At 41.2% G+C, this 20578-nt stretch overlaps 3 protein-coding genes across 8 annotated transcripts in view; 1 reads left to right on the top strand and 2 right to left on the bottom strand.

Annotated features, from left to right (window-relative positions):
* Positions 1–10158, bottom strand: part of snx19b (sorting nexin 19b) — a 29684-nt gene extending 19526 nt beyond the window's left edge. For 3 of the 5 annotated variants that reach the window (XR_005894579.1, XM_041046297.1, XM_041046299.1), the window contains exons 1-10: positions 9014–9332; positions 8679–8873; positions 7217–8443; positions 6828–7026; positions 6460–6560; positions 6233–6352; positions 5872–5993; positions 5236–5329; positions 4970–5129; positions 707–836 (exon numbers count right to left, since the gene is read on the bottom strand). Coding sequence is in view for 4 of the 5 variants with exons in the window: in XM_041046297.1 (XP_040902231.1) it covers positions 707–836; positions 4970–5129; positions 5236–5329; positions 5872–5993; positions 6233–6352; positions 6460–6560; positions 6828–7026; positions 7217–8443; positions 8679–8873; positions 9014–9217 (2552 nt within the window). In the remaining variant the exon portion in view is untranslated. Of the gene's footprint in view, positions 1–706; positions 837–4969; positions 5130–5235; positions 5330–5871; positions 5994–6232; positions 6353–6459; positions 6561–6827; positions 7027–7216; positions 8444–8678; positions 8874–9013; positions 9333–10110 lie in introns of those variants that run through there. The other 2 variants (XM_041046298.1, XM_041046301.1) reach the window with 2 other exon arrangements.
* A 1782-nt stretch (positions 10159–11940) lies between these two features.
* On the top strand, positions 11941–17303 carry il4i1 (interleukin 4 induced 1). 2 transcript variants are annotated; one of them, XM_041045857.1, is made up of 8 exons: positions 11941–11953; positions 12718–12823; positions 13211–13425; positions 14176–14288; positions 14600–14801; positions 14923–14991; positions 15087–15223; positions 15307–17303. In XM_041045857.1, exons 2-8 carry the CDS (start codon positions 12793–12795, stop codon positions 16073–16075), a joined length of 1536 nt encoding a protein of 511 aa, XP_040901791.1. In that variant the 5' UTR covers positions 11941–11953; positions 12718–12792; the 3' UTR covers positions 16076–17303. The 2 variants fall into 2 exon arrangements, with proteins under 2 accessions (XP_040901791.1, XP_040901792.1); XM_041045858.1 differs by lacking the exon at positions 11941–11953 and adding an exon at positions 12437–12454.
* A 60-nt stretch (positions 17304–17363) lies between these two features.
* timm8b (translocase of inner mitochondrial membrane 8 homolog B (yeast)) lies at positions 17364–20235 on the bottom strand. The gene is made up of 2 exons (XM_041045863.1): positions 19973–20235; positions 17364–17771 (listed from the first exon to the last, which is right to left on the bottom strand). The coding sequence occupies exons 1-2, from the start codon at positions 20072–20074 to the stop codon at positions 17604–17606; spliced, it is 270 nt and encodes an 89-aa protein (XP_040901797.1). The 5' UTR covers positions 20075–20235; the 3' UTR covers positions 17364–17603.
* Positions 20236–20578: the final 343 nt, after the last annotated feature.

The raw sequence follows: 20578 nt of genomic DNA on the forward strand, positions 1-20578 counted from the left end.
TCTTGCCTCTTCATGATGACGGGCTTTCCACCTCACCTTTGATCATGGCTGTTTGTAACAGACATGAACTCTTTTACTGGCGCGTGGCCAGGCAATATGCTGTATGAACTAGTTAGTTTCAACTATACTGGCACTGTTTGGAGCTAAAAGTAGAACCACTGCTCCTTCACATTGCAAGGACTGAGTGAATGTAAGGTGGTTTGGGCATTTGATTAGGATATCTCCTGAATGCCTTTATGTGGAGGCCTTCAGGATGCATCAGACAGGGAGAAAACCCCAGATCAGACCCAGTCACACCTGCAGGATTATACATCCCATACAGGAAGGTACAGGTAGGTGGCAAATGGAGGAAAGAAAACAACTTTAAGACAATTATATAAGAGTTTCTTTCACAGTCTACTAACAGTTCATTTATCATGTTTGCCACCAACCAGCTACTGAGCAGCTGACCTTACAGCTGAGCGCAGCATTGTTGAAATGCAAATTCTTCTGGGGGAAACAGTATCGTCTCATGTAAAAGGCAACTTAGTGGACTGAAATGCAGTCGGACTGAGGGTTAGCAATCTAAAATTAGCAATACACGCTAACATGCTATCACTGGAATATAACATGCTTACATTTAGAACATGTTGATTTATCTGAATACATTTTCTTTTAAGCACGTGTTGGATTTCTCTCTTTTTAGGCAATAAATGTAGTATGTCACCTGTTAATAATGGTCCCAAACAGCAGTCTGATGGTCCTCTGAATGTTTTCAGTGCACAGCCAGCTCCACTGCTCCTTCATCAGCAGACACAGGATGTTCAGAGCCACCTCAGCCAGAGCTGTCTCAGATACTGCGCCCACAACATGCAAGACACACACAGACAAAAAAAAAACCTTACAACCTTATATTCTCAACATATATTAATTATTGTGTTACAAAGATAGATGGATTTCTTATGTGTGCATCTGAACACGCAGGTCCAGTAGTCACATCTGGACCTCACATCACACTTCATACATTTATTAACACTGCCCTCATGTGGTTAGATCTAGGTGCTGCTCGTTCTGCTGGGTGCAATTTTCTTTTTTTTTATTCTACCACTCAATGATCCACCATGTTCTTCTACATCTACATTTACTACATTTTTTTAAATGTCAGTCTTTTTGATAGGACAATCATTTCAATGCTATCTGCAGGATAGATTTAAGTATATATGTATATAAGAGTGAAAAGTCTGATTAGAAAACAGAAGACATCGTGATGGCAACAAAAATCAACAGGCCACCAAACATCGCCTGAGAATCAAACACACACCTCTCTGTAGACTTGAATGAAGGCTGTCAAAGGTTTTCAGTTTTATCCTTCACACACATTTGAGACTTTTTTTCCACAGTGAAAACTGGAATTGGAATTCATAACACCTGACTGAGTGCTGTGCTCGGCACCTTACACACTTCAAACCTTTCAAAGCCACCTCTCAAGTCTAGAAAGGGAAAGTGCCTGATACAGAAAAGATTGACTTTTAGAAAAAAAACACTTGAGCATGGTGCTGATAACCACATCAGCGCATTCACATACATTTGAGAGACTGAATAACTTTCTGCAGTAACTGAATTTATCAAATGTCATATACACAGGAAACACCGTTTTCTTAATCCATGTAAAGGTTCAAGGGAACTTGGTCAACACAGATGCTCGAGAAACCTGATTTATTGACAAACCTGATTTATTTGACCTGTTTAAGAATGAATGTGTTAGTGGGTTGGGGAGAAATCACAGATCAGCAGAAAACACAGGTAACTGGTTATTGCTGTGAACCTGGTTACCTGTGTTTACAATCAGGTTTGATAAGTTCTGCTCACATTGCTTGAGTTCTCCCATCCTGTTTTATTTTGTGTATGATAACTCACCTAGATAATTCTGTAACCTAAATGTTAGCAATTTGCAAGTTTTACAACCTGTCATCCTTTTTCCAGATTTGCGAGTGAACTTCCTTTAGATGACAGTCTGAGCATTACCAGCAATAGCGACGTAACTGCAGGGGACACCGATAAATCTGCTGCCATCTGCGATGCAGCTGAACATACATATTTTCATACCACTGAATTTATAGCACTGAAATGTTTTACTTTGGAAATCATCTATGTGGATTCATGTGGTTTGAGTTCCCAGAAGGAATTTTTTTTTTTTTTTTCCAAAAACATGATTTTCTTTTCAGACTGACAAATTAAGATAGAAATTTCCAAGGGTTTCCAGCCCTTTATGTGACTGACAGAACTTGAACCAAGTTCAAGTTTCAATTTTCCGTTTTGAATTTTGGGGTCTGAATTTTACCAGTCCGTGTGAGCGATGAGTTTTCAACTTGACTTGAAATTTTAGATCCCAAAATAAACAACTGAATTTGTAGAATTTATAGAGAAAGAGTGTACACATAAAAACTATAGGGATACTGTATTTTTTTTTTAAACTGAACAACTTCAAATTACCTTCTGCAAAGAGGGGAGTTCAAACCACATAAATCTGGAAAGACAAAGAAAAACATTTAAATGCTGTAAATTCAGTGTCAGTAATTCAGTAGGGACTGGGTTCCTTACAATTCTGTGTACTGTACATGCACTGTTTGAAACATCTAGTGATAAAACAAGGCGTTCAGATGTCTACAGGTCTGCTGTAAAAGCAGCACATTAGTCCCCTGTGAACTGTTAGTCTGGTAACTTTGTTTGTGGAACATTTCAGGGTCTTTTCACGTTTCATTCACCCTGACTGCTTGAAAGAAAAAAAAAAGTGACAGTGACCAGATGCCTAAACAAGGAAGAAATGCAATTTGGATTCAATTAAACAGGGAATGTCTTATTCCAATGTCAACCAAATGCAAAGATCGTTACCATACGATTTAAATGAGATCATCCATTTTTCCTACGGTCATTCCCTGAGATGGTGCATGACGCAACACGGTGGATGAGACCATCCAGAGGAATCACAGACAGCTACACACTGCACATTTGTGCCCTAAAATGTGCATGAAGCAGGGTTTTGGTACTGCCTTTGAGTGTGGTTGTTCGGAGCAGGACTGAACCCTTAAAGGAGACCTACAACTATTTTACACATCAGAGTGTGTTTATGGTTCTTAGGGAGTATTACTACATATCTACTGCATGTTACTACAGGTTCCAAGTTCTACAAGTTTAACAACGAAAGAAATCTGGAGGAGTGGACAAGAGTGAGCTAACCAGACCTCAATAGCCAACTGCCTCATCTCTGCTTTAGGATAGCAGCTCAACATTAGCATAAAACACCCAAATTATCAAGTTGCATTTTGGGTAACGTGTGTGACAGGTTTTGATGAGAAAGAACAATACATATAAAATAAAATAAAAACAATATCTCTGATTCTCCTGCATCCATCATAACACCTTTTTTAAAGTGTCACTACAGAAGTCCGACAACATCGCAGGAGCGTAATGCTAATTTACTGAAGTACTCTTTTAATGCTACCTGTAATTTCCCCATTGTGGGACTATTAAAGGTTTATCCTATCCTATCCTATCCTATCCTATCCTATCCTATCCTACCTGATAAGGGAAACCCTTTAGGGATGTGCTGGAAGCCAGAATAAGAACTTCCATCCACCAACCTGTGGAGTTACACAAAGCACTCATGTCTACGTTTCATGTCTTGTACAGGGGACGGGCATTTAGTGCACGTCTGCTGACCACGCATTTAATCCACATTCAACCCTTCATACAAGACTACTCTTACAGATTAATCTCTTGTTGTCAGAATTAATAGTCTACAGCTCAGGCACTGTAGTTCCATACACCTCACTGCCAAACCACAAAACTACAAAGACATACATTACACAGTGACAAAGTGACAAAGTTTGAAAGTTTCACTTTCAATTTTCTCTTTGCTTGCTTACACTTTAATATTGTGCTGCTGTCTCTGCTTACGAGGAGTCAAGTTATATAACACTTCAACGTCAACATAATTACAGACAATAAAGTGGCCACTCCTGACAGAGATGGCTGTTCACCAAAGCCGATGCAGTGTCCAAACTGCGTTCAGACGCACGTTGACGTATTCATCATTACCGCCAACCCAGTTTTAACCCATGTCATTGAAACTGGTGTTAATGGAAGCCTTTTGGTTTGGGAAGAAAAAAATAACAGGGCTGTCAAACCCAGTAAATTCCTGTTCCTTTTGTTTCTCCAGCTACAGCGGCGTGCCGAAGGCTGCCAAAATGTGAACCTGGTCTTATGAATCTGACGAGCGACTGGAATATGGAAGAAGCTGGTTTCGATCACAGGGTCCGGCTGTAATTATGGTGGTATACTGAATGGAAAGTGGTAGCGTGAAGCAGAAGGGAAAGTAGGACGACGCAACAGGCAGTGAGTCAGTGAGCTGGTCAGACACAGAGGAAAACGAAAGCAGACGAGCCAGGGTGACTCAGACAAGCAGGCATTAAGATTGCACAGATGATGATGGAAGACAATTTGGTGGCCTTATCTTTTTAAGGTTCATGTCCAAGATCGGATTTTAACTAAATCAAAATATCTGATTAAATCAATTTAAAACCATCAATCTAACTGTAGCACTCTCTTTGTAGTATAAGCTTAAACTGCTAATGCCAGCACTAGTGTTATGATTCTTCCAGCAGTCTAGACAGAAACCATTACACATAGGTCTTGTGAAGCCATCAAGAGCTCAGAAATCTCAGAGCTGGTCCTCATCCACTGGATGCAGCAGACTACGAGCAGTAACTTGGCTGCACACGATGCTGTGTTGGCAGTTAGTCGTAACTACGGGTGATGTTTGGGGTTTATTTTTCTGTTTGTGTGTTTTGAGGTCGGTCCACTGACTTCTTTAAATTTACCTACAGCAGCTTTGAGATATTTATCAACTAACAGCCTGACTGAACTTGACATCAGACAGAGTGAATATGAGAGTATATCACACGATGCCTTCCTGTTGCCCCGGTCTTACCACATTCCTGACTCTGCTTTCCTCTCAAGCTGTCATCCAGACCGCCTCTGAAATCCCCGACTACTGGACTGTCCTCCCCCTGTGGCTCGGCTCTGGTGGCCAATTTTTCTTGTTCAGTGATAAAGGCTTGCAAATCTTCCAAGGACATCCTGTTAAACACCTTTGAGAGCACAGAGGAGAAGGAAGTTCAGAAAAAGACAGACTTTATTTTCCCAAAGAGGCCACGGTAGAACAGCAAAACAACCGAGTAAAATGATGTAACTTACTGTGTTGGTTTGCTCCCAACTGAACAAAACCGGTGGTCTTATGTCTGAGCCATTCATAGAGGGAATGTTTTTACTAGAGAACTTCAGACGGGACCTAGCAGTGTACAAATAAATTTATTTATCTCACACACACACAAATGATAAAATGAATATTTCCCATAATCCTAGTTGTTTTCTGCTAGAGAAGATGTTGCTTCTTTTCACTTGTCGGCCTGTTACACAGACTAATATTTTTCATAGAATTTTCATCATTTTACCCCTTTTCTGACTTTTTTCAAAGGTTCCCAGTTTGTGTGATTTTAAAATTTTACTTGATGACATTACAAGCACTTCAAGTGTTGCTGCTCCCCTACATGTCAGAGTGCAGCATCAGGCAGGGCTCTTATGGCTGTTCCTAAATCCCAGCTCAAGGTCAAAGGTGACCAGGCTTTTCTAGTTAGGACTGCCTTCCTAAAGCCTTTAATTAATGTTATACCTACGTTTAATATTTTTAGCTCTAGTCTTGTCAAGAACTTTGTACCTTTGTTTTGAAAGGTGCTGTATAGATAACATTTATTAGTGTTAATATGAAGATAGCAAGACAAAGTAAGAAAAGAGTAAGACATCTGTATTAAGGCTGGCTCTCTGGAGTCATACTTGCTCTTCTTGTCCACGCTTATTTTCCCATCCACCTCTCCCTCATTATCCTCTGTCGGGCTCTGGGGCTCTGAACGAGGAAAGGCTGTCTTCAGGGTGTCCACAATGGCATTCACCACAATCTACGCACAAAACCACACACACGTACTGCATTTCAAATCCCACTATGATCCCAGTACAGGCTGAGACATACTTCTTTCAAATAAACATAATTGCCCAACCATCAAAAAATTGTTTTCATCATTGTTACATTTTGTTTACATCACAGTATGATTATAGTAATTACTATGCATATGCAATGTGTTTATTATGAAGTCAAGTATTATTCAGTTGTACCACGATGAAATATTCTGGATCAAACCTTGTCTATGCGTGACACAATGAAGGGTTTCTTCACAAAGGCAATCCTGGCGTCTGTGTTGAGAGCAAGAAACTCCTGCATCTCTTCACTATTGGCTATTTCAGGGATGGCACAGAGTTGCTGAAAAAGAGGACAGAATTTTGAGATCAAAAACAATATTAAATGTTTGTGAGTGTACATGTAAATATAAACACTAAATTAATGCAATAATATATTAATCCACCAACCTTCAGAAAGGTTTCTAGCAGTCCTTTCCGGGCCTCTATCTTATCACTGTCCATGTTTCCAAACGGCATGTCTGGAAATATTTTCTTTGGACCTTTCACACCTGAAACACAGCAGGATTATGATAAAATCCTGGATGCTGGCTCAAGCACCAAAAGTAAATCAAACTGCATCTTCTAAGCAATGTCCAAGGATTAAACTGCAAATCCAGGTGTGTCTGCAGACACTGCATGGATTTCTCCAAACCAGACTAACCATAACTAGGCCACAGTGCACACTGGTGGCTCCCAACACCAAAAGAAGATTTCAAATTTTAATCTCATGCATAAAATTCACAAAAATGAGCTGATCCAGAGTCCACGCCTCCTACCTTTGATGAGTTTCCTTAGCTCTGTTTTTTCCTCCAGGCGTGTTTGCAGGTTGAGGAACTCGCTGTATCGTCTGTTGACCATGTGATAGGCTACGGGCTGAATGCGAGACGGATTCTCGCAACTCGTCTGTACGTCTTCAGAGTCCTCAGAGCCTGGCTGGACGCTCCCTGAGTTCTCACAACCCATCGCTGTCTCATACTGAAAACCAACACAACCAATTGTAAGATGGTAACGGATTGCTATCTTTGAGCGAGGGCACACCACAGAACAACTGGACTGCAAAGATAATAATGCTGAACTGTTGCACCTGGAAAAGATCATACATGAACAAAATGAATAAAAAAACAGAGGAAAGGTGAAAACCACACAGACTGTGTCATCTCCTTACTTTGATGGTGTACAGTGTGTAGGGATGTGAGCCGGTGCCTCTGTGCTCCTTAGCTGTGATGGTGCCAGTGATGCGGAGGTTCTGGATCATGACGGGTCCATCGGGGCTGCTGAGGGGCTCAAAACTGAAGGATGGCATAGGGGAGGAACCCTGCACTGGACTGACTACAGTCATTTCATTGGGGTTCCCCAATCCAGTCTGCTCTACACCCAGAAGAAGTTCTCTGGTTAGGTTTACTGAAGGGGAACTGCCCTCCCTCTCCAGGTCCTGGGGGCTGCTGACACTGTGAGTCCCCTCTGCTGTCCTGACTGATGAGGGGCCGAAGCCAACAGGATGTTCTGAATTCACCAGGATGTCTGGACAGGAGCCATCCACTGGACAGGGACACACATCCTCCAAGTCCACGCCATTGTTGTTTTCCGCAGATGTGGCACATTCTTTCCGTCTGTCATACAGGCCCTCCTCTTGGCCAATCATGACCAGGGAATCAGTGGAACTCTGTTTATAGTCAGCCAGAGGAGAATCCAGGTCAGAGTCATTTTCCTGGTAAAACGGGTTTGATTTGCTTCCTCTCATGTAATGATCTAGAAATGGTCGAGTAGTTTCTTCTTCCTCTGTGTTGTTCTGTGGACAGTCCACCTCCTCACAGTCAAACACGTCATAGGCAGGAACCTCAGGCATCTCCGTCTCATGGACAGTGTCAGTCTCTGCTCTCGCTGGAGGAACTTCACTATTCTTTTGAGGCACCTGTGTCGTCTCCTGTGGCGGAGCGAACTCGGACTCAGCAGGTGGCGGTGGCAGTGGCGGGGATGAAGTCAGTGGCTCTGTCGTGATTGGTTCCTGAGGTTTGCTGGACTTCCCGAATATTTCAATTATAAGCATGTTTAACCAGTCAGGGTCGGACAGTTTTGCAATAAGAGGGAGAAGGACGTTGCAGGTGATGAGCTCTCCAACAACAAACCGTCCTGTGCGGGTCTCCAAATGCGGCGATGGCACCAAAACATGCAACAACAAATCTACAACTGCTCTGGTGTAGTTGAGTTCCACTGTTTCACTGGTCATGGCGAGATGAGGTGTGGTAACACTGGAATATGCCTTCCAGAGCTGCTCGCTCTCACTGCTCCACTTTGCCCTCATGGGCGTCTGCTGCTTGGCCACCAGCTCCTTGGCTCTGATGTAGTCCTGCAGGTGGCAGCCAAACAGATTGAGGATCCTCTGGGTCAGCTCCTGCAGGCATTAGAAAAGTTACAAATGTCCCATTGAAGTCTAATTGTTTTCAAAACCTTAAGGTGAATTTAGTTCTTCTACAAGCAACCTCTTTCTTCCTTGTTTCTTGACATTAAATAAATGACATGCCATGACATTAAAGAAATGTCATGGCAGAAGGAAGACCGCTAAGGATATGCAAACACAATGCAGCACTGCAAAAGCTCTGAACAATGATGTATTTAAATCATAGTACCTTCCTGTCAACCTGTCTGGCACGCCTTTTCAGCTCCATAGCCATATAGATCATGGCCTCTTGAACCTCTGTTTCAAAAACACTCTCAGAGGACACAGTGGAGTACCAGGAGGTGACAAAGTCCCTGATTATTTTCCTCACTGTATTGTGGATCTCCTGGTCCAAGCGATGATCATCCTCCACAGAGGGTGGAACCTGAAACGACAAAATAAGTGTGTATGAAGTGATACTGGGACTAGGTATGGGATCCTGCTAAGACTAGTAAAACCAATAAAGCATCTTTGAAAAGTGAAACTAATACCAGAGCTGGAAACCACAGTAAACTTTACACTTACCTGCTCTAGTGTAATAAACCTCTCCAGGTGAATCACACTGTCCGACTCTAGAACAGCCTGCGAGCCTAGCCAGCCACCCAGCACCACCAGCAGGCTGGTGAACACGCAGAGCAGCCAGATGTTGACAAGCAGGTGGAACAGCACAAGCCATGCCACCAACACACCAAACCCCAATAAGCTCCTCTGTCCCAACACCTCAGCCATGGCACCGTAGGGGTTACTGTGTGGCTTAACACCCACAGGAAGAGGTGTGGAGATCACACACACCAGAGCATCATCGCACCTTGAAAAGCAAAACTAATGGAGAATATGAATTAGGTATAGCTCTCAAAACAGACTATACAAAGCGAACATATTTAAGCTAGCTGCTAACGTTAGTTTGAGCGATGTCTGGGCTTTAAACGAATGTTTACTCGCTTGAATATTTACTTTAATATCATCATTTTTTTCTGTTCTAATAATCTGAACCTGCTCGGTAACGTGTGCGACTAACGTTAGCCCCGATTTTCAAACTAGTGTGCTCTGGTGAGAAAACGCGTCACCAAACCCCGCTGAGAAATTTGACAATTTACTGGTCATTTGTTGCATGACTCGCATAGGCCCGACAAACATGTTTATATATCATACTGATCATCACTACATGCAACAGCTGAGCATTTGGCATACAGGTTATTCAAAGTCAAGCGACATAATATCTACTTGACGATATAACACTTCCTCCGTCTCCACCCTGCACGATTTATTCGCAGTGGAAGGAGACTAGATATAAAGGGCGGCGGGATGCAAGAGGAAATATTAGTCATAACTGCTTCTTGGTGTATTACATATATTCCGATATGAAGACAAGACACTGTGGATTTGTCAGAGATCTGCAATAATGTCCTGTGTGTTGTAAGCATTTGCTAAAACGCATACAAACCTTAAATTGCACATTTTTTGGCTAAAGGTTCGTAGCGTTAAGTACGAACCCAAAGACGTAAGTATCATTAGCTAGCTACAGCTTCAGTCTACACGCCGCACAGTCTAACATGCAGAGTGGTGTCATTCGTAAGTAATTCTCACCAAGCTATTTAAATAAAAGAGAAATAATAATTAACCTGCAAGAGCTGTCATGGCACTCAGTGGGAGGTCTTGTGAGCGTCTTGATGACCACTCTTTCGTCTGGTTTGTTTACTTCCTGTATCATGACGTATGTTCAAATGAAAAAGCCTCCTCGTGGCTAATGGCAAATGCTTTTGAAGCGTAAGAATGACGATGTCAGGAGAAGAAAAAAGCAGGGCCTCAAATTATAACCTCACACCACCTTAAATATATACAGATAAAACACGGATTGTTTTGTTAGCGGTCAACAACTACAGCTACCATGAGGCTTTGTCAGCTGCTAAGACTCATGGGATATGTATGCTTCATGATGATAACGTAACGCGTCAATGGTCCTGTTTCGTTTTTCAGAAATTAATATGCAGTTACACAACAACAATATGCAGATTGATCTCTGTCATTCTTAAGAAAAAAAATATTATGAGGCGTGGCCCTGCTCATGATTTTATTTCACAGAGACTTGCCCCTTCATAAATATGGTTATCCGGTGATTAAAAAAAAAATGTAGTTGTAGTTGTAGTTGGTAATAAAGTAAGAGAGGTTTCTTTTAGAATTCTGTTGTGCATATGTGAAGCCTCATGTGTTGAGGAGGTTTACACTTACATTACTAAATCTTACTTATACACTTACACAAGACTGAACTAGTGACCTGTAGGGAAAGGACAATTTTCTTTGCTTTGAAAGGAATGGGATGGAAAAATATTTTATTTTCTTTGAATCAATGATGGGAAACTTTCATTCTCCATTGACCTTCTGTCAAGGACTTTCAGAACATGGCCCCACAGGTAAAAACAAGAATCTCATTAATACCACCTGTCCGTGAACTCAAGATGAGTTGAAATGGGAATGGTACAAAAACAGCTCAGAACAACTAATCTTTGTATCAGTGTATGTTGGATGCTAAATAAGTCCTGGTTGCTTCTTTGCCTAATGATGACAGTGATGTTAACAGTGATGATCAGTTCAGTCCCTAACCAACCCATTGCTAGCAGCAGATTTACACAGATTTACAGATTATTTGGCAAGTTGCCTACAATGAGACAGTCAGAGCTTTTTCACTGAAAACTGCTGCCTTTTTTGTCTTCTTTTTGTTTTGTTTCTCCTTTCCCACCCCACCCAAATCTTTTTCCATACTTACATTCAGCAGACCCAACAACTGACTATAGCTCAGACCCCTGTCTGATTTCACAGTGTACTGTGAGAGCTGTAGCTTACACATTATACATTAACATGGGTGATTTAACCCCTAGAGCTTTTAATTAGTTCAGTGACCTTAGTGTTTTCCCATATACTGACAAAAATGTTAAATAAAACCTGCCCCTTGACCTCCAACAATGCTGTGTTCAGCTTTGCACCGTCTGTGTAGAGTATATAATTTTGTAACCTGTGATAAAGAATCTCACCTGAGTTACAGCAGGTCAGGTGAATGTGTCTCATTTCGAGGTGTTCTGCTGAACCAGCAGCCAGACTGTTCAAGTCCAAAGCAAGCTTTGACACAAGACAGCAGAGCACTTCACGCTCCTTAAGGTTTGTGACAGCTATTTTTCTTTTTTTTTCTTTTTCTATTTTCAGCTTTTTTTCTTTATCTCTTCCTTTGTTTTTGTCAGTCGAATAAAAACATTTCCTCAATACTTTCTTTTATTACCAGTATCACTTTCACAAAAGTAATTATACAGCCTACAGCTTTTAATATGAAAAACTACAATATGGCTACTAATGTAATGTGTGGAAAATGAAACTTCACTCTCTTTTGTGTTCCCACTTTTGCTTTCATTTACTGCAGCATATAAAAACCGTCTATGTTGGGCACAGAAGGAGAGAGGACACAGAAGGAGAGAGGTGAGTGGGACTGCTGGATTTTGGCAATACAGACAATATAAACATTTAAAAAACTAAAGAATATTTATGATAGAAAAAAAAAATACTGTAGTGGAATGTACTGTGTTTTTGTGAAGTATATTTAATGTAATGAAATGCAGCTTTAAGTTTGAATTAGACATTTTTTTGGTACCACTGAATGAGAACTTTCAGGTCAGATATTGAAATGAATGAAGATGGAGGAAATGAGGTATGCAGATGACTAGTATAACCTCACTAATCTGATTTGTTCAGTGTGGTTGACTCTCGAGCCGGTGTGGGAAAATATTTCTAGAAGACGTGAGGAGCCACACAGTCCCTCATTAAAATTACGTCGTGTGCAATTTCACACATACCACGCTTCCAGGTTTTCCAGGTTGCTTTCGTACGGAGAGATGAGTTTAGCTTTATCAAGGACTTGGTCATTTCTACTCAGTTATGCATAGGCTTATGATGAATTACGAGACAGTACCTTTGATAAAGGTGAGTGGATTGTAGCCTGAGAGATGTTCCAGTCTGAATTAACATTATTCCATTTCGCATTTTAGATAATTCACTTATGCATGTGTATCATTTAACTTCTCCTTTTAACCAAATTTAATGTGTATTCCTCGTGTTTATAGAGGAAGACAATATATTTCTATACCAAGCACAATTCGTTCAGTGGAATGTTACACTTCTGGTTATTCAGGATAACATCAGCGGGAGACTCTACAATAAACTTATAACATTCTTGTCTCTGGTAGGTTTCATTTTCATCTCATAGTGTCAGTATCAGTAGCAGAGGGAAGAAGTCTAGACCGTGGAGTTCCATTCTCAAGATGTTCCCTCACATGGCGCTCTGTAAATTCTGTGAGTATTTTATTTCTAAGACACAATATGTTCATTTAACAGTTAAAAGTCTAATGCAGCTATTGTGATTTATTAGGTATAAAATTTGTCTTTCAAGTATATGTGAATAAAATCTCCTTTGAGGAAGGGATGACTAATTTGTGAATTACTGTGAAAATTCTGCATGACGTTTCATGCTATTTGTCATAACTTCTCCTTAGAGATGCGCTTTGGTTGTGTTTGTGAGTAAATAAAGGAAACTGGGTGTAGGTGGTAGCTCAGCGGGAACTTGGGGGTTTTCAGTTTTAGCTGTTACTGTCTGAACTTTAAAATTTTGAAAATATCCCTCCTGTTCCCTCATGATACTTTGAATTTGTCCCTTTAACTTCTCTTTTCTGCCTCCGTCAGTTCCTCTGGTTCTCGTGGGAGTTGTGGTGTTTGCTGTGAGCGGGATCATTGGAGACCCACTGTATGAGTGCCTCCAAGACACAGACTACAGCGAGCTCCTGGACATCGTGGATAAAGGTCTTCCTGCCACCAAGACACCTCGTCATGTAGCAATCATCGGTGGGGGCATCGCTGGATTGACGGCTGCAAAGTTTTTAGAAGATGCTGGGCATAAGGTAACAATCATTTATAGTGAGGAAATGTTGCCTGTTCTGTGACAGTAATCAAACATTTTCTGAGTAAATACTGATGACTCTCGGGTCACCCTCTGATCTATCAGAAGACACACAGACAGGTAACATCTCTGACACTGCATCGCAGCTGACAAAGAGTGATGTGTGTATGTTTTTTTTTTTAATGTGTGAAAGTAAAAAAAGCCATCAATGATATTTTCAACTGGGCGCTATCTTCTTGTTTGGTCTCATCCTCAGTATTTTAGAACATCTTTTAGGTAAACATTACTATAGAACTGACTGCTGTTCACAGACTATAGCGAAACATTTCCCACCACTGTTCTGAGAAAACTCAAACAGCTGGTCTGTGTGAGCAACCTTGCATGTAAACAGTGAGAGACTAGGAAACAAGCATTCCTCCTCTATTATTCATACTGCTTTACAGCCTACTGACTGTGTCACTGAATATCACAACAACCAGACTATCATGAACTATGAACATTGAATGGTCTTACAGGAAAGAGGTGAGAGCGCTTTGGCCAAGGTGCACTGAGAACAACCTTCCTCTTAATGTGCACTGAACCAAAGAAGTGTTAAATGACTTTAGGATAACTGGGACCATGTATACTCCAGTCCCTGCTGATGATGTTTCTGTTGAGGTCATAAATAGTCTTAAATTCCTTGAAATGCACATGCTGTACGTATTGAGGTGTATTTAACGTGATGATGGTGTGTGTCCCCGTGGACAACAAGGTGACCATAATAGAAGCGAGTAACCGTATTGGAGGACGTGTGGAGACCTTCAGGAACAGAAGAGAAGGCTGGTACGCTGAAGTGGGTGCCATGAGGATCCCCAGCTTTCATAAGTGAGTTCATATTATAGCTGGGCCATAATATGATGGGTGGTCTCACTGTGTTAAAGGGTCTTTGTCAGATCAGTATTTAGAGGAGATTAAGCCAAGTGATCCCAATGGGTTTGTATTCAGTTTCTTCTGCTATCATATTTAAGTAAAGTTTTGAAATACTGTACTTTTTAGGCCACTAGAATTATTTGAGAGCTATAGTTACTGGTATTTTGTATTTTCTGATAGTCCTCTACCAAGACCTAACCTAAAAAGAAGAATGTCAAATCTCTCCTATATACATGATACACTCATATACGATCTGTATTCCGCAGGATTCTGCTTTCCTTTGCCTCTAAATTACAAATTGCTCTAAACCCCTTCATCCAAGATGACATAAACACCTACTATTTGGTGAATGGAGTGCTACAGAAAACCTATGCTGTGGAAAACAACCCTGGTGTGCTCAACTACAGCCTGAATGAAAGAGAGAGGGGGAAATCAGCTGCTCAGCTCTTCAGTCAGGCACTGTGGAAGGTTTGTGCATACTCCTCACAATACATTTAACTGTTTCATTATTATTTTTCCTACACATTAATATAGTTTTATTGAAAAAGGACAGAGATATCTTTTTGTAAGTATTGTAATCTGTGCACAGGTGAGAGATGACCTGAAGACGATGGGCTGCAGTGCCATGTTGAATAAATATGATTCCTACACAGTGAAGGTAGCCGTTCGTTTATTTTGGAATTGCTTTAACAGATGTCACACAGGCCATACGTTTCAGTACATGAATGACATTTTACGTTTGACTGCTGACAGGAATATCTGGTGAAGGAGGGCAACCTGAGCCGTGGCGCTTTGAGGATGATCGGGGACATCCTGAACGAAAACAGCCTCTTCTACACGTCACTGATAGAGATGCTGTACATACAGTCAGACATCAACGACAACACGGCGTAAGAAATAATTCAATGTATTAATTATATTTTTAATGGTGTAGTGTGATGGAGAGGTTTTCACGGGTGTGTTTTCTTTTCAGGTACTTTGAAGTGAAAGATGGATTTGACCACCTCCCCAGAGCTTTCTACCAGGTGTTAAACGCCACCATCCTTCTCAACTCCAAGGTCAAACAGATCAACCAAACAGGTGGCAGCAACGTAACTGTAACATACCAGGACTGGCATAACTCAGGCGCCCTAACCAACCTAACAGTGGACTATGCCCTGGTTACGGCCACAGCCAAGGCGACCCTCTTCATTAACTTCCAGCCGCCTCTCTCCGGGGACAAGATGGAGGCCCTGCGTTCAGTCCATTACGCCAGCTCCACCAAGGTTGTTCTCAGCTTCAAGCAACGCTTCTGGGAGAAAGAGGGCATCAGAGGAGGGAAGAGCATCACAGACCGGCCCTCTCGCTTCATCTACTACCCCAGCCACAGCTTCCCTGGCACAGACGCAGGGGCCCTCCTGGCATCTTACACCTGCTCTGACGATTCCACCCTCTTCCAAGGGATGAGCGAGGAGGAGCTGATGGCTGTGGTCCTGGAGGACTTGGTCAAGATCCACGGAGAGGTAATAAGGGATCTGTGGACGGGGGGGCTGGTGAAGAAGTGGGGCTTGGATCCTTACAGTCTGGGAGCCTTCGCCCTGTTCACACCCTACCAGCAGGGACACTATGCCAGAGAATTGTTCCAGAGCGAGGGACGGGTGCACTTTGCAGGTGAACACACAGCCACACCTCATGGGTGGATTGAAACTGCCATGAAGTCTGCGCTCAGGGCAGCTAAAAATATTAACAGCCTTACTGTGTAGTTCTGTTTGTAGCATTTTTTTTTCCTTATTTGTTCCAACATGTTCATTCTTATAGGATTTGTCTCATTCTTGGGTCTATGTGGTCTATCATTGTCGACCCACTCTGATGTGTATGTTTGTATTTTTTCATATTTATTGATCTAGGTACATATCTATTAATCAGCAGTACAAGGCTTGTTGATTTATTGGCGGCCCCCAACTGACATTTTGATCAGAGTCCACACAGATTAGCATAAATGCTAAGTTAATTATTACCCCGATGATTGTGAATTCAGGGTTTTACTGTGTATACGTGATGTCTTAGAGGATATTCCACGATTATCTGCCAGAATAAAACTTAAAATAAGAAGAGAATTAAAGCTGCAAGTTAACTGTTAATTATCTTCAGCACTGATTAATCTGCTGATTATTTTTTCACTTAAACAATTAATCAATTGTTTGGGCTGAAAAATATCAGAAAATAGAGATAAATTAAAACCCAAACCCAAAAAACATCCTACCAAGGTATCCTACAGGATAATGTCAGGGAGGCTGTTACCAGCTCAGGCTCAGTAGAAGCTGAGTGACGCAGCAGGACAATGACCCCAAACATCAAAGTGTATCTACTACAGAATGATTTCAGACAAAGAAAGTCCACCTTTTCATGTGGCCCAGTCAGAAGAGCCCAGACCTGAACTGGTCTCTTCTGTGATGGAGAAATTCCTCCTGAATGTTGTGCAGGTCTGATCTGCAGCTACTGGAACAGCATGTTGAGGTTTTTACTGCCAAAGGTTTGACCAGTTATTAAATCCCACCTTCCTTTTCCACCAGCAGTGCCAATGTAGAAAGGTTGTGTTCAATAAAGACATGAAAGATCTGAGTTTTTGTGTGCTATTAGCAAAAGCACATTGTGTTTGTCTGTACTTGTGACTCACACGAAGATCACATCGCATTTTATCATCAATCAATGCAGAAAGCTAGGTCATTCAAACAGTTCACAGACTTTTCCTTGGCCCTGAGTTTGGCTACCAACTGCACAATTTGTAATATTTACTGATGTGAGTTTTCAATCTATATCCTTTAAAGTTTTGTGAATAAATATATGAAAACAACCTGTTATTAGCCAATGCTGTTGTTAATATTCTTGTGGTTGTCTTTTACTAAAATTCTTATCGCTTCACTTTTACTTCTTCTCATAGTTACACAAAGTTTTCTACTTGTATGACACAAAAACTGATAAATCCAAGGTCCTCCACAGTGATGAGTGAGCCCAGGGAAAACTGAAGGATCACAGACAGGATGGCAAACATGAGTGTACTGTGTCAATTTAATACTCTCACATTGCATGACTTATTTCAATTAAAACAGGTACCACTTGCTGCCATTTGCAGCTACAACCAAGCAGAGTTTCTCATTTTGAAGTCATTTTGGGCACCTCGAGCACCACCAGTCCAAAGCAGGAGCCCATGTCCTCCTCACATGATCTTCCATCCATACGTTACAAATACTTATGTCATTATACAGTCCTGTTGGCATCTACAGTCCATTGTTAATGAGCACCCTTCTGCACCATCTGTGTGAAGCGGTTGGTTATGGTCAGGGTGGTGTCAATGAATCGCTCGACACAGCTCACCAGGCATGTCTCCGTCCGGTAGTCCAGCTTCGAGCCTGGACTGTCTACGCACTTGTCCCAGCAGATGTCAGTGAAGTTGTGCACCTGGAATCAGAATAAAAAGCTGGTTAACAGAAAACTTATATCACTCTGGGATTAATAAATCACAGCAATGAACCTCTGAACAGATAAGGATAGATTTTGGTCATATTTATTACCAGTGAACACTGACTGGGCCTAAAGCCTGCCCGAGGATTGATTTCAGAGACCAATAACAACACTGACATTTAAGAGTTTTTAAAAATAAAATTCACTTATAACAATATTCCTTTAAGATAAAAATGTTAAAAAGCACACATTTTCAGTAGGACGGCCTTAAATCTGGTCATTTATGAACTGTAACAGTGATACTGACTGGAGTTGCTTCTCATTTGTCTTAAATGTCTCCTCATTTTGTGTCTTATCCCTGTATCTTACTCCTTGCCACTGCAGACGTGAGGAGTAGGTGGAATGAGAGAGGAATTGAGGAGATACATTTTCAGTGAAGTGAGGCGTTCGTCCCTGTGAGCCATCATTTGAAGCGACGTCAGTTTCTGAAGATGACGGCACAGCTGGATCAGCTGAGAGTGTTTCTGAGGAGTTTATATTTGCACAGATAATGTGATGGACTGTCCAAATAATAATTAGGGTGCACAGAGACTACTGTCAATACAGTGGTGATTTTCTCCAACTAGACAGCAGCGAATGTGAAATATCTTTTCATGTTTCCCCTTAAACAGACAGGGTGTCAAACATCTGAACATTCATCAAAAACTTTATGTATTAATTGTATTTGTATTTATTGATATCCTCTTTGTAAACCAATTATCTAATAATGTGCATTATGATGAGAATGTGTTTCACTTTGTATAAATAATTTATATTCGTACATAGTTTGAATAAAATGGAAATTACTACACATCAAAATATACTTTCTACCTGATGCACAGAGATTTTCAGCCTCATTTAAACCCACGTTCAATTAAAATGTGTTTACAGCTGAAAGACAACAGACTCCTCCTCTCTGTGAATATCATATTTATTATCAATGACACAGGTTAAAATGGGGAAAAAATAACCCACAACAGAAACAAAAATCTAACATGGCAATGCTGTTTTTATTGGTGCTTTCACACCAAGCCTGTTTGGTGCTCAAATCAAATGACCTCTGTTGTGTATGTCCCTTTGGTTCAGTTTTTCTTTTTTTTTCAGCTTGTGTGAAAGCTTCCTGGCAGACTGGTTAGTTTTCAGTATGAAAAAAAAGCAGACCAACCATAGGACCATGACAGAAGATATTACATTTTGTGTTGTGGTTATCTCCCACAGAATTTTCCCCTTTTAAAAAAACAAAAGATTTTTCCACAGAAACTTCCCCTTTTATGATTATAATACATGACACCTCTTTTTTGTCCAGTTTCTATCTGCTGTCATTGTGGCCTTTGAGGTTGAGAGATGCAGTCTCAGCTAATAAAGCTTATAATCAGTTATTCCTCCACTGTGACACTGAAGAAGATTTAAAAAAAAAAAAAATCACATAAGTGTAACGTAACCTGCTGTGAATCTCCAGGATTTGATTTCCACACATGAATCCATAAACAGCAGTTGATTATCACCAAATCTGTCCAATCAGTGAGCTTCCATCAGGCCGCAGTTTGAACCAGACCACAACTAAAAGGAAACAATGCAACATTTTTCCCTTGGTGTTGACCAAATGAGCTGAAATGCAAGTGTGTACTTCAGCTCATTTGAAATGATATATCCTATACTGTTATATGTTGGTCATTAATGCTACTCTGCTGTTCAGGTGTTGAGCTAATGCCATGCTGCTGTAGGTCAGCAGTGGCCTTCCTGTTGTGAAGCACCTGATAGTACCACAATTTAATGTCTGTTCAGATCATCCGACAAATTCACAGCAGAGGGGTTTATTATGGTTCTAATACGAGTCGTTCCCTGACACACTGCCATGCCAAACTCCACTGAAAAAAATGACAGTTTGATAAGGTCTTAGTATGTAAATGAGATAACACAGGAGATGTCAACTGTTCAAGTGTAGTCAATTAGTTAGCTTATAACAAAATAAAGTGAAAATGTTATATCATGTTCTTGTCAATAGTCAATAGACAAAAGAACCTCGAACTGTTTGGATTAAGTCCCACAACAGGAGACTGGTTGGTAACAGGTCTAACACAACACCAGAATGTGGCCTCTCGGTCACGGACATGGACGCTAAAGGACCGGATATTAGTTAGTGTGGTTAGCATACAAACCTGGGCCTGGAACTGCGCCTTCTGCTGCTCTATAGCGATCATACGCTGAAGCTCCGTCGCCTCTGCTTTCTCCGACGCACTGAAATTATCAAAACTGTCCATTGTGTTATGAAGTAGTTACAGAACGGCTCTGTAGTCCGGTAACAACGTGGAGGGATGAGGTGACCTTCGGTTTCACCGCATGTGAGCGCTGTACGCTGGGAAACACTGCTGTTACACAAATCCTATGGTGCTCCACACAGAGCTACAGCGCCGGTCTTCTTCTTCTTCTGCTGCTAATATTCTTCTTCTATTTGTTTATTGGCGGATCGTAAACTAACTTTGCAGGTGCGTATCGCCACCTACTGTGTTGGAGTGTGTAGAGTCATGGCATCAGACCTTCTGCATGCTGATTTGTCCATATGTTTTTTGTTTTTTTACAGTCTGTGGTCTATGCCCTGGATCAAGGAAGCTTCCTGGTTCATCTCGAACGAGTGTGTTTAAGGTGACCCAAGATGTTTAACATGAGGTGACTCAAAAGATTCACAAGCTTACCTTTTCTCCCCTAAATCACTATAGTCTGGTCCCATCCAAAGCTGTTTATAATATAATAACACCTTCTTTTTT

This window comes from Toxotes jaculatrix, chromosome 9, assembly GCF_017976425.1.
Source record: "Toxotes jaculatrix isolate fToxJac2 chromosome 9, fToxJac2.pri, whole genome shotgun sequence".
NCBI classification, from domain to species: Eukaryota; Metazoa; Chordata; class Actinopteri; family Toxotidae; genus Toxotes; species Toxotes jaculatrix.